General features: G+C 39.4%; 2 protein-coding genes across 3 annotated transcripts in view; both read right to left on the reverse strand.

Moving 5' to 3' along the window:
• Positions 1–7173, reverse strand: part of LOC128542585 (protein diaphanous homolog 1) — an 86910-nt gene extending 79737 nt beyond the window's left edge. For both annotated transcript variants that reach the window (XM_053512515.1, XM_053512508.1), the window contains exon 1: positions 6421–7173. In XM_053512515.1, the coding sequence (XP_053368490.1) occupies positions 6421–6540 (120 nt within the window). In that variant the 5' untranslated portion in view covers positions 6541–7173. The remainder of the gene's footprint in view (positions 1–6420) is intronic.
• A 4223-nt stretch (positions 7174–11396) lies between these two features.
• LOC128515888 (small integral membrane protein 32-like) lies at positions 11397–12839 on the reverse strand. Its single transcript, XM_053490133.1, has one exon. The coding sequence runs from the start codon at positions 12081–12083 to the stop codon at positions 11751–11753; it is 333 nt and encodes a 110-aa protein (XP_053346108.1). The 5' UTR covers positions 12084–12839; the 3' UTR covers positions 11397–11750.
• Between the last annotated feature and the right edge of the window lie 1541 nt (positions 12840–14380).

The raw sequence follows: 14380 nt of genomic DNA on the forward strand, positions 1-14380 counted from the left end.
TTTTTGTTTTGTGTGTGTTTAACCTTGTAGCTAAGTGGAAAAAGAAGAAAGAAGGAATGAACAGAACATACTGTAGAGGACCTTTGGGGTTTAAATTGAGTGCTTAAGACAAGACAAGACAACTGTTTGCTTTGAGATGATCCTTTTTTCCAATTATTCGGTCCACTACGCTGTGAGAAAAGACGGTGAAATCTGCACCTATACCTAAGGAATGTGTTAGATCTAGTACGTAACATGTGTACAGTACTGGTGTCACTACAGGTGGAAGATGAGATGCATTACTGGGTGAGATGATTTTTGATCCATCTAATCAGGTGGACTTAAACACAATACTCCGTTAAATAAACTTCGACTACCTGTTTATAATAAATGCCAAACTCCATGAATCGAACCCTTAACCCTGGTGTCTATAATTTTTTTTTTTTTTGATTCTAACAAAACCACAGATGTAAATGCAAATACCTGTGCATGTGTGGACGAGGCCTTAGTCTTGTTACACTCTGAAAGTTTAATGTGTACAAATGTGACACTCATAATAATGGGAACAATGCAAGGACTGGCCGCAGTAGTCATGTCTTAGTCACACCTGGTGTTATCATTGTAAGCACACACCTGCACACACAAATTGTCTGCACTGCACAGTGAAGAAGTCACATCAGGTTTTGTTGGTTGCGTGAGTATGCGAACACAAGGACTGTGTATGCACTAAGTGCAAAGCTTGTAAAACTCTCTTTTTTTTATCAGTAAGTTTTACTAATAGTCAGATATCTCCAAGAGCGGTGCATTAACGGTGTTACTGATGCTTCACGCGAAGTCAAGGTTATTTAAAGTAATATCGTGTGTCAGTTGTGTTTAAATGAATAACTGCATGTTTTTAGGTAAAAAGTGCTTCAGTTTTTCAACCCATTACTTAACATTTCCTCACCTGATTGAGATGGATCAAAAATCATCTCAGCCAGTGAGGCATCTTATCTTCCACCTCCTTCAACCACAGATGAGTTTATTTAACGATTCATTAAATCAATCAATCAGGCCTTGCTGCTTCCTACGATGAAACATGTGGGAATGTTTCCATTTCTTCAGAAATCCAACTCATACAAATAAGCAGGTGTGTCTATGTGTGTTTGTTTTTTCATGCTGAAATTGTCATTTGTTTAATTGCCCTCTCATCAGACTTAAGGCGCTACCTCCGACAGCTATTAGCCATATTGCAGAGCGGGTACAGGCGGGGGGACGGACGTCTGGGTGTGGTTTAGAAGTTTACCTCCAGGCTATAAGGCAACATTTTTTCTTTAACTACACAACAGACTACAATAACATTTTTTCTTGTTGCATAATCACTAACCATACACTACATACTATAGTGGGTCATCTTGTTGCATAATTAAAGGGTTGTGACTAAGACGTGGATGACAAATCTAAGAAAATCAAGCATCAGGGAAGTACTGTCTTAATAATAATAATAATAATAATAATAATAATAATAATAAATGAAAATCCATCCTTGCATGTCAGTACCATCCCTGACAAAGCTTAAGATAATGAACTTAAAAGATGGCACAATACATTATCCATGAGGTCTATGAATTAAACATGGGAGGTTAAATTGTGCCTCTAACATTCAGCCTTTACATGTTAAACCCCCATCTAGCGCAAACCACCACTTTCAGCTCATACAAAATTCAGTGCTCCTTACAAATCAACAAATTTTAAATAAATAAATAAATTATATATGTGCATATATACACACGAGAGCTGTGTATCCACGTGATTTATATATTTTTTCTTATTATTATTTTAACTTATAACCACGTGCATAAACAGCTCACGTTAACTTTCGAAAGAATTCAACTTTCCATGTATCCGGGTTAACAGGCCATGCGTATTTACAACTAAATAAATAAATAAACCATTTTGACTTAGATTATAGCTCAATTAACTGAAACCATTCTAGTTCCATGTGTAATCTATAGACTGGTCCATAACGCTATCATCATGCACAAACCTAGAATTTTAGGCTGCTAAAGTGGTGTTCAAAAATTCACCAGTCTTTTATGTTCTGAGATCTACAACCATTGACGAATGGAACGCGGGTCTGATCTATGGAACCGATGGCTTGCGTCTGAATCGCTGGCCTCCCAGGAACTCGTTTGATCTGTCAAACATGCGTAAATGGTTTGAAGCGAGGTCAGGAATGATTGTTTGTACAGCTGCCACAAACTTTTGAGTCTCTTCTGCAAGTTGCTGATAAAAGTTATCCGCCGACTGATCCTTCCACTCGCTGAACGCTCACAAAAAGTACTTGTGGGGGATTCAAGCTACCTTAATCGGGATCGAAATTCATGGACATTATGTCTGATTTAAATGTTTTATACTGCAACTAAGTCTGGACAGCACCCTGTGGTTGAAATCTACTGTAAAGGTCAATCACTTTTATGCCTTTATTCATGAGAAATTTCCTCCCAAGTCCCCGGTATTACAGAGAGGAGGTTTAACTTTAAACTTTTTTTTAATTCCTTGATTACCAAACCCCAGTTGTTTCTAGGGATGGGAATTGATAGGATTTTTACGATTCCAATTCCATTTTCGATTCTGTTTAGCGATTCAATTCTTTATCGATTCCCTTATCGATTCTCATTGGGAAGAAAATGGAATTGGAATCGTAAAAATCTTACCAATTCCCATCTCTACTGGGTTGAGAACTGTTAGTTGTTAGTCCGGAGCGGATCGAAAACGTTCTTTTATAGTTATTGCATGCTGTGTGTGCAAATGTTTTAGCATGTTAGTGGTATTTCCTCCCTTTGAGGAAATATCTAAGCTGCAAGTATTGCAAGTTGCCCTATTTTCATGTTTTTTGGTGAAATACAACCAGACTTTTGAGCGTTTGTTCCGCTTAGGAACCTTGCTTACTATTGACTGAGCGTAAGCTACGCAACGTGCGTAAGTTACGCAATGCGCGTGATGATGTCATTCGTGCCCACTAGAATCGTTAAGGGAATCGTTTGCAAATTTTGCAAACGATTCCGAGGAATTGAAACACTGGAAACTGGTTCTCAACAAGAACCGGTTTTCGATTTCCATCCCTAGTTATTTCTAACTACTTATAGTAGAATCCCTTAAATCTCAAACGATGGAGTGGAAAAACAGGAAACATTCTCACCATGACCTAGAAGATATCACACTATACTTTTATTGTAGCCAAAGATCTGCAAAGAGACTCCCTAAGGTCAAGAGGTTAAAAAATTAGTAACACTGCAAAAACGGATAAAACAAAGTTTTTTCCCAGAATTACAATGGAAAAGGCTAACTGCATGTGTGTGTGTGTGTGTGTGTGAGAGTACCCCCCCCCCCCATCCCACTACTAAAAGGAAGTGTTCACCAGTATTCCACACGGCAGGAAACATCTGCTTCACAACCAGGCAGAAAGATGGAGCGTGTCTAATGTTTACAAGCCAAACCGGATAGATTTCATTACTACACCATGTCAAATGCCAGGTGTGTTTGGGACTCTATGGTAACCTTTACTGGCTGAAGATCGGTTTTCTTCAGACGGAAAGATAGGGAGATAGTGTAACGAGTTGTCATCCAGAGGCTTAACACACTGTGTTGGAGCTGTTATTTTTAGCCACGCCTGACTCACCGCTCCCGGACGTCTGACGTAATGGAATTCCCTCAAAATTCACCACAAATGTGATCGTACTAGAGGTTTACCACTGGCTTTATCAGGATGGTAAAGCTTAAACCGAGTAGAATTATCATTATTCGTACCCTGTGCAGAATTTGCAAAACTCATGTGTGGCGACTGTTTAGATTTCAGACCGGTGACCTTTACAAAAGAATGAGGAAATGTAAAAAATAAAAAAAAAGTACAAACAATAAAGAAAATACAGCTGATCAGACGAATCTGTCCCGATAGCAATTTTATAGAATATCCCTGTGGATATCATTACAATGTTCCCTCTGCCCTGGACAATGAGACTCAACTCCATCTTACTTATGCAACACATTTAACCAAAGTGCATAATCAAATAACTAAATGTAAATGACGATGTAAATTAACTGACAGCCTGTTTGAAAGATTTGGTTTTAAAATGAGCTCATTTTACATAAGAAGCAGTCAAATAATCGTATCTCTGTGATATCCTGCCTCAAATGTGCCAGGAAAAAGCAGAATACCAGTTATCTTTTTTGTATTCACAGTTGCCAGTAGGACATGTTGGTTTAGATTGCTGCTGATTACACAAGAAGAAAAAAAAATGACCTACAATATTAATGTTTGATTGTAATAAGGTTTTGTCTGGGGGGGTGCACCTTGCTCCTGCCTCAATCCTACCAATTGAAATTCACACATCAAACAAGCAAGGATGCCAGAAGAAACTAACTAACGCTCAAACAGGCAGTTAAAACCCTTTTTTACGGTTTGTATTACACTCTGCAATTTCTGATTTGACATGTTTACAATTTCATTTCACCTTGTTTGATTACGGCACCCTTTTCAAAAACACGCTTTACCACTCCTTAAAAATTCCAGCAAAGGAATTTTTAAAATAAGGCCTGGGAGAACATTTTGCCCCACCAGTGCAGCCTTACAGGAATAGTTTTAGTTACTTTTTCACTCAAAAGTGAGCTGGTGTACATATTTAACTCTTTTCTTCCTCCCTCCTGTAATCTCTAGCTAGCAAAATGATCAGACCTGGGGTAAGAAGAGAAGAGTTCAATTTGTAGTGAATACACCGTAACTTAAAAAAAAGACACCAACTTGACTTCTCTCAGTGGGACTCCAGCAGCTTCGTGAGAGTCTCAGCTGAACTTTAGAAAGCATTTCCGCATGGAATGAGGGTTGTGGAGTTTGATCCCGATTACTTATACTGTACTTGCATTGTGGGTGACAAATTTCATGGCAGGACACTTTATAACAACAAAGACCTAATGCAATCATATGCACCTAAATTTTGACTAAAGACAAGCTTGAAAAAAAATATATTATACCGTAAAGCTGAGAATAATAGGACAAACCTTTTTTTTCTTTCTAATGCTGATGCACACTGGAGTGCTATATTTTTTTTCCACCAAATTCCCATCATATTAAAAAAAAGGTTTTCCATTGTTGTGTAAACATTAATCTGTGAAAATCCCTAGACCGTCATATGATCCAAAACCCAATACTGAGGTAATCTATTTCTCTGTGCTGTCTGGTATTTTTGTGGACAACATAAACAACGCAGTCCTGCCAGGAGGACGAATGACTGCATAACATTTAAGCACAAAAAACAAGTTTCATACAAAGAGCTAAAATAAAAAATAAAATAAAAAAAAAAAAACACAAACACCTATATGGATTAAAAAAAAAAATTGTGCATATTAATAAAGACACAGCCCAAGACTGAAGCCAAATTATATTTAATAATGCAGCAAGGTCATTAAAAACTAAACACGCTGAGCGTAACTAAATAAGTTTCATTTTGATCTGCTGTTTAAGACATCTGGGGTACACACACTTCAGGAAAAGAAAAATAGTATGAAGAATATGATATTAATATAATGCTCATAATTGCATAATTGCATCATATTATTATAATATTATTATACCAATACATTTTAATTAACATATTTATACATTTATAAGTTTAAGTATTTATACACAAGTCTTTCTTTTCCTGAAGTGTGTATATAAACTAAATAATGATATATTTTAATATTTTATATATATATATATATATATATATATATATATATATATACACATACACACACACACACACATACATACATATACATACACACGTGTGTGCGTTTGTATAGTGTTGGAAACTAAAAAAAAAAAATCATGAGTAAAGTTTTAATGCCACTGCTCTTGGGCAAACTCAAACAAAATCTCGCGATACTCATCAATTATCGTGGGAAACGAAGCGTGAGTTGATTTCGTCACAGCACTGTGGAAGTCATTTAGAATAAAACTGTTCCTAGAAAGAAAGGTTTACAAAAAAAGTACTAGGAGATCCTGAGCACATGATCTGACAACAATCGCAAACTTTACACACACACACACACACTTTTCTCTCTCTCTCTTACACACACACACACACACACACACACATGGAGAGAGAGAGAGAGATCTTACTTCCTTATTAACCAAGCCAGGGCATGTAGAAGCGATGTATACCCAGCTATCAAAACCAGTTCTAACAACAACAACAAACACACTCCGAGTAAACCTGGACGTTCATCAGGTGTGTGTGTGTGTGTGTGTGAGAGAGAGAGAGAGTGTGTGAACAGTGAGAATGAGTGAGTGCACGGTGTTAGCTCGGACAGGAATAACGTTTAAGCCGCACATTGACTCCTAATAGCTTAGCAGGAGAGTTAACACACAGGAAACAGCTTCAGCGCTTGACTTCTCAACACAAACTTGGGAATACTTACGAATTTCTTTTTCCCATCTCCGTCTTCGTATGACTTCTTGGGTTTTTTGTCTTTGCCGCTTTTCGATGAAGAGCCGGCTGCGGAAGCGGAGGCTGAATTCCCAAAGTTTGGAGGATCCATGATTGATTCAGCACGTATAGCGTATCCAAGACAACGGAAAGATTGACGGATTCACAAACTCGGCCGTTAGAACACAAGTGAGCGGTGAGCTCCTCCGGAGTGTAACCCGGGCTGGGTCGCTTGCCCCTGCGGCCTGAGTGTGTTTAGCCCGCCGCCCTATTAGCTCAGGCTCCCCCCGAGCTCTCTACAAAACGGAGGGAAATTTGAAAGCCAGACGCCGAAACCAGCCCGAACTTCTTCTCCTCGAAACACAAACGCATAAAAAATACACTCCGGTTCTTGTCCAAACCCTAACATTAAGCACTTGAAGAGTCGCCCGGACCGTGTTATGTCACTTTACCGCGGGTTTAATCTCTTTCTCTCTCTCTCTCTCTCTCCTCGGCTAGCGTTACTACTCTCTGCTCTCGGGCTTTCTGTCTCGCACCCTCGTGCGCGCGCGCACACACACAGTCTCTTTGCTCGAGCTGCTCAGTCGCGCGCACTGAAATTTCCCTTTATTTTCAGTTATTTCTCCTCCTTTTTACGCACATTCTGACTTTCCGGCTTCCCCTGCATACTTGTTCCTAACGCGAGTCAACTTTTTCAAGCCGCGCTGTTTACACAAGCACGAAGCTCTTCACTTCCTGTTTGAGCGCGAAGACAGGTTGAGAGGAGTAAGGGCGGGGCCAAAACATGCGCACTACAGGCTCACCTGAGCCACGGCTGCCTCCTCAGGCTTTACCTCACTCTCTCATCGTCTACTCCGCTTTATCCTGTCCTAGCGTTAGTACTCGTCTTTGATGGGAGAAGAGTTTGTAGAAATAATTAAAAGATTAAAGCCAGAAACAAAATAAACTGATCAGCTTTAATGTAATCAGTGATATTATTATTATTTCAGGTTGAAGCCCACTACATGTCGGCCTGTCTTTCTGTATGGCAGAACTTTCTGTATAACTTTTTAATACAAAGAAATCAAATTTTGTTAGATTAAGTATTTTATGTCTTTTTAGGTTGACTTGTACGTGTTTGGCAATCGGAGAGTGAATCGCAGATGAGAAAATAGATAAGAAAAAGATTAAGTTTTGTTTTTAAAGTGTGTTAAAATTCACTTACACCACTTCAACGCTGTTATTTCAGCAGGGAAAATGTTAAGTTTAGCTTTTAATTAATATCTATTAGTGCAGGTATTTACATTGAGCAAATAGCTTATTAGTAGCTTATTTTAAAGTAGAATATTAAATCCGACACATTACTGTTTATAACATCAGTTTTACTCACATTTAGATTTAACTTATGGTGCAGGTTAAACTTTAAGCAGATATCAAAGTACAGTACTGTAAAAGTTTCATTAAATTCTGTCCAGTGATCGATTTAAGATGCGGACTACGCGCAGTACGGTGACAAAAACCTTTTTTTTTTTCGATTTAAGACGCGCCCACTGTTTGACGCATGCGCAGTACGCTGGCGAAACTTGCGATTTAGAATCTGGCACATTACTGCTCATAACATCACTTTTAGTAAATCTTTTTCATTTTATTTATGGCATAGTTTCAACCTCAGGCAAATACCGAAGGACTGGTAAAGTTTAATTAAATTCTGTCCAGACAGTTTTGCATGGTGCTAGACAGACATACGGACATACAGACATTCAGACAGACTGGTTTTGCCTCCTCCAGTGTATGACACAGCAAGATATCAATGAAAGAGTGAGTTCTGACCAATGTACAGACATTCCTTTTATTATATAGATACGTGGGAATGGGAGGCCTGTTGCCTATCCCAGGTACATCCTGGACAGGGTGCCAATCCATCGCATGGCACACACACTCATTCACACACTATGAGCAATTTGGCAATGGCATTTAGACTAATATGCATTTATTTCAACTGTAGTAGGAAACCCATCAAGCACAGGGAGAACATGCTGACTTCATGCACACAGACCCGAGGTGGGATTCAAACTCCTACCCTGGAGGAACGATTATGTGTTGCATCATAATCCAGAGGAAACAAAAGTTTGTTGCAAAGTGCACTCACCTTCCACCCTATTACTAATACCTATAAACATGCACATTTGTTGTTTTTCCAACCACCACACCAAAGTTTTAAACTTCTACAGACTATTTGTGAAAATCCTAGGAATGCAGCAGTTTCTAAAATCCCCAAACTTTCCTATCTGGTAGCTACACTCATGATCTAGTTAAAGTCAATGAGATCACACTTTTTTTTATTCTGATGGTTGATATAAACATTACCTTATATTCTTGACCTACAAATCAGGTTAAAGTTGACATTGCATGCTGCATTTTTGAGTTACTGAGGTTTGGATTTAGCCAATATTGATTAAAGTAACTAATCAAGAATCCAAAAATTTATATAAAAACAAATTTTGGTAATCATGATTTGTGATTTTTTTTTACCTCTATAACAAATTCTAAGAATTTACAGACTGCTCAGTGTTGCATAGATCCCACTTTAAAAACCACCACCTCAGGTAAAACCATGGACAGATCACTATGTGAGTTTATTTCTACATAAAACTCTTCAAAGGTGCATGTGTAGGTTTTAATTTAGTATTGTTTAGCCAAAATTGTAATTTATACATTTATTTTTACCCAAAAGGGTGCATCGAAATTCCCACTGTCTTTAACAAAAATATACATTAGATCCCCAACATACGAACGAGTTCTATTTCAGACACTCGTTCATAAGTCCAATTTGTTCGTAAGTCCAACAAACATTGTCTAGGTACTAGGATACAAACACAAATTGCTATACACAGTATAAAACTAACATATTACATGCTCTTGTCCTTGTTCTTTAGAATCATGCCAATAGTTAAATGATTTATGTTAAAAGAACGAATAAGAAAGGTGTGAAGAAATAAGGCTGTGGCTGATTACTTTTTAGCTCAGAGAAAAGAGTCATTCAGTCTAATAGGTACACCCACATTCTTAATTAAATTTCAAATTTATATTTATCTGATATTTATCCGCATACACATTATTAGTAGATCATCAGATTAATACGGCCTGTGTGAAATACAATGCCTAGGGTAACATGTGAATGTGGTGAATTTATTGCATCATATATTTTCTTTCAAAAATGCTTTGGCAAGAGCTTGGGAAGAGGAAGAACTCTTCTCTGTTGACCATGATATTTAGAGGAACCACAAAAAAATTTTTTTTTTTTGGCATTACAAACTGTTATGAATACAGCTTTCCTTCTTCCATCAAGTATTTGTCTAGTTTGTTCTGCCATCAGTAATATTAATATAATAAAATGCATTCTTCAGCCTTTATAGTTTCATTGTCAGATGAAATTATTAATAGACATCAAATTAATTCCTCTCTTTATCACACTTGAACTTTTTAGGACAAAACAAACCCAGCTTGCCATGTTACCCAGGAACCAAAAAGTGTGAAGTTTTCTGTTATAAAGATTTTTTTGTTTGGAAACCTACTGACCATAACAAAGTTTAATACCTGAAACTTATTCTATAAATGTCAAAAATGTCCTATGCATTAAAAAATTTGCATTAACATAAACCAGTAATTTAAATTATAGTTAAAACTTTAATCAGAGTTGCTGTTAAAAAAAATAAATAATAATAATTCTTTTTTTTTTTTTTGCTAACAGCGCCACTCAGTGTGAAGTTTATGAACAGCACCATGAGTCTCGGGTTCAAAGGCCAACACCCAACATTCACTCATCCTAATGATTCACTGTGGTGTAATACCACAAACAACCAATTACACATAATTGAGAATATACAAAGTTTTTTTAAAACTGAATGACTCATTTATAAAGTTTTATCTCTAATCTTCTACTTATATTTTATTCAAGGCCTGTGAGCAGTGTAAAATTCTGCTATAGTGGATATAACTGGGACAAGTGATGGTTAATCCTGCCTAAGAGATCACTGGCTCATTCAGGGAACACTGCCAGTCAGCCAATGCAAATCCACTGACATGTTTTCCATGACGGTATCTCTGTTCTTGCTTGGAAGATGTGCTGAGTCAAGGCAGGTTTATTTTTGGTCGATGAGATTAAGTTGCCTCTTATCGTGGCTCCTGCAACCATTCTGCCCACCTTTGCACAAATCATCAGCAATACGGTAAGCACTGCTTGGCCTCAGATGACTTTCCTCAACAGTCAGTGTTTTGGTGTTTCATTGCATTAGCTGACGTTTAGTAAGCTTTATGAAAACAGATACCAACCCCCTCCACACACACACACACACACACACACAGTTATTTTATTACGCATGATTGAGTGGTGATTGCATGCTTCTGGTTGCTGCAGGATTTTGCCAGATGACTGCTGTGAGTATATAAGCTATATAAGTAAACCATGTAATGTTATATAAATGACATGGTATATGCACGCAATGTCATTTTATTTTCATTCTATCCTTAAATAAATCGCATTTTGCTTTGGGGAAGCATTTTCTGGTGAGATATCTTACATTCTGGCACCCAAACACTGGTGATGTAATGTCAAGCCTGAGATAACAGGCCCGGTCCCATTATGTGCATGTCTTTTCACCTTTTAAGAATTTTCTTAAGGATGGATTAGCATGTCTTTGCATCATTTCTGAGGAATGTTCTTAAGGATTTTTTTTTAAGAATTGTCTTTTTTTTATTGTCTTTGGATCAATTCTCTGAGTTCTTTAGAATCAATTATTTGTCTGAGTGGCGCTTGTCCTGGATCCCTCTTTAACCCTGTGTCTGGATAGGTATTATTTTCTGCAACTTTCCACTGGTTACATAGTCCAGACAAAGCAGAAATGCATCAATTGTTACTACTTAGCACAAGAGAGATGTCTTAACACTAACAGACTTTATAGAAGGTAAATTGTTTGTGCAATGATGATGATGATGATCATAGATTATTATAAATATGGTAAATGTTATATTATTAATATTTACCATTCACACTTTCGACTGTTTATTTTACAAGCAAAGCCCTTAATTCACGCAGCTTGTGATTGTACACATAATATTTAATTACAGATTTAATTCATGCAAGAAAAGAACCTGCAATACATTGCAGTGCACACACACACACGCACACACACACACAACATGAGAGAAAGTTCATGGACGCAAGCGCGTTGGCATTACAAGTCCGCGCACCTCTCCAAACAGACCATGGGTAATCCACAGAGCGCAAGGGCCAGCTCTCTGTTGCGTCACAAAGGCCATGTGCGTTACAGCGCACGAGGTGTTTCATTTGTACGAGGTTCGGGCCTCGCGCAGAGAGCGGTCGTACGGCGTGGAGGCGAAGAACGAGTTGCGCAGCTGGCAGTTGATGAACACCACGATGAGCAGCACGAGAAGGAAGAGCACTATGCACATGACCACGTAGGTCGTCAGGTCCGGCTTATTGAGCTCGCGCAGCGCGCCCCCGCCAGCGCCGCCGCGACCCGCGGGCTTCAGCAGCGCCGACACGCTGACCGGCGCGTGCGACACGTCCAGGGGAGCCGGCGCGTGCGTCTGGCTTATAGCGTCCAGGTCCCGCGCGGCCGCCGCCGTCGAGTTCAACAGCATTTGCCTGAGCATGACGAAGAAATGTAAATATGTGTGTGAAAGGGAATATCACCCTGTCCGGCTCTCGTTTCCAAAAAACGCGCAGCAAAGTTACGAAATGACGCACATGGTTACTCTCCCCCGGAAAAGAAAAAAAGAGGGGGGGAAAACCCTCAGACGCGTTTACGCACTAGAAATACGTGATATGTTGCAGGTTACACATTGTCTTCTTTGGTGTGCAACTCGCCTTGGGTGCGTCTCAGCCAAAAGCGCAAGAAGGGCCAGGTCGTGCGCAATTTCACACATCGCGCGGAATTCACTTCAACATCCAGGCGAAATCTTCAGCGCACAAACTCCGACGCACGTTCCCTGCACACACGTCCAAAGCACGCAGTAACGAGTTAACAACGACTCATGCCTCCTCATGCACTGCACACACACACTGCACACACACCGCTCCGGATTCCTGATGCCCGAATGTTATTGAGATATACAGGTTCTGCTCGGGTTCTCCAGTGCGTCACACACTTCTCCGGCTAAGTTTGCGTGCTTCCACACACGCTGGTGCGAGCGCAGTGCAACTCGAGCTCGGGTGAGATCGGTGGAGACGCGAAAGCACACCTCGGCGCTCCGGGCTGCCTCGATAACATCCTTCTGTGAAAATGTAATATCTTTTTTCTTCTTTTTTCTTTTTTTTTTTTAAATTTAAATCAGATCCGGATCAGTAAGGTAATTATCCTGTGCTCGTCACGGTGCTTGCTCTGGACTCTCCTCGCTGTCGGCTGTCAGTGCGCACAGGGAGCAAGAACACCAGACTGGGCTGGTGAGAGAGAGAGAGAGAGAGAGGAGAGGAGAGGGATGGGTAGCCTAAAGCACGTGACGCACCTCTCCAACCGTCCCCCCAGACGGGCTCTTCAATTTGAGAGCCAGTGTGCAGAAGAATGTCAGCTGAGTGTGGAATGTCTCAGTGAAGGAGGAGAGAAAGAGAGTGCCAGGATCAGGCATGTTCCCAAATGTCTCTCTCTGTAAGTGCATGGTGAAGAAAGGACTGTTCTCTCTCTCTCTCTCTCTCTCTCTCTCTCTCTCTCCTGACCTTCAGGGCTGCAGGTTTCATCAAATTATTTCCAAAGGACAAAATCTAAAAAAAAAAAAAAGTCTGCAGTGAAAAAAAACAAACAATCCTAACCGTTTTTAAATACCCTGTAGGAGTCACAAAGCATCAGCTAGCAGCTCGTTCAATCTGTTTAAACATTCCCACAATTCGCCCACACTAAACAAGGCTATTATTTTCCTGTCAGAGGAAGAGGACAGCCGAGGCTACCATGGCCTCACTGCTATTCAGCTCTGGTTACATCCATAATCCAAGAAACACTACGCTTTCCGGATGTGAACAAGCATAGTTGAGCCGTTTCAAGATGGAAGAATAATATAATGTTGAAGCTACAGTAAAAATAGTGACAAACAATATGATCATGAAATAGCTCTGTATAGTCAGTTGCTTTATTTTGCTTTTTTTGCATCATTAATCAGGCTTGTAGCTAATTCTACTCTCAGGAGATAAACACTCATGGGTTCTTCTGTTGTCCATCTTGGGAAATACCGGAGGGGGTCTATGTACAGTACGATCATACTGGTGGTTGATTGAACACCAAATGTGGGTGTTCCTGCTCGATGTGGAGTCCATCAAAAGTAGGAGATTTTGAAGAAACAAGTAACACCTTTTCTTTGGAGAAACTTTTTGTATGGTACTTTTTAATCAGCAGAAATGACCAAGATGTCACGTAACCAATATTACAAATAAACATCCACAGACTTTCTTTCATCTACCGTATAGCCTGCCAATTATCACACAAGGGTGTCTTTTTTTTTTTGCTAATCATATTACTACTACTACTACTACTAATCACTCCAACAGTGCTTACAGGGGCTCAACAGTGATTCTGGGCACCAAACCCCAAACTTTCTCACAGTAACCCCCAGGGCTATAACCCTTTAACCGAAAACACTGAGCACAAAGCAGGAAGATACTCTGAATCTACAAGAACCACGGGTTGAGCTATTGCACATTCCTAATTTTTCCACCATTGTATTCCAGATCATGAAACGGATTGCTTTGGTTTTGGATAAAATAACTAACACACACTCTCTTGTGGCTTTATTTTAGTTTTATATAATTAAAGCATCTTTCACCAGCTGATCTGCAACTAGTCCTCAGGATTAACAGCAAGCCTGCTACTATATTGATAGTCCGTGGGACAGGGGTGCGGTAAAATTACTTTATTTAAGGTTTGCATTTTTTTATTCTAAAAATTAGCTCTACCCCAGCCTGA

Source organism: Clarias gariepinus, chromosome 2, assembly GCF_024256425.1.
Source record: "Clarias gariepinus isolate MV-2021 ecotype Netherlands chromosome 2, CGAR_prim_01v2, whole genome shotgun sequence".
NCBI lineage: Eukaryota > Metazoa > Chordata > Actinopteri > Siluriformes > Clariidae > Clarias > Clarias gariepinus.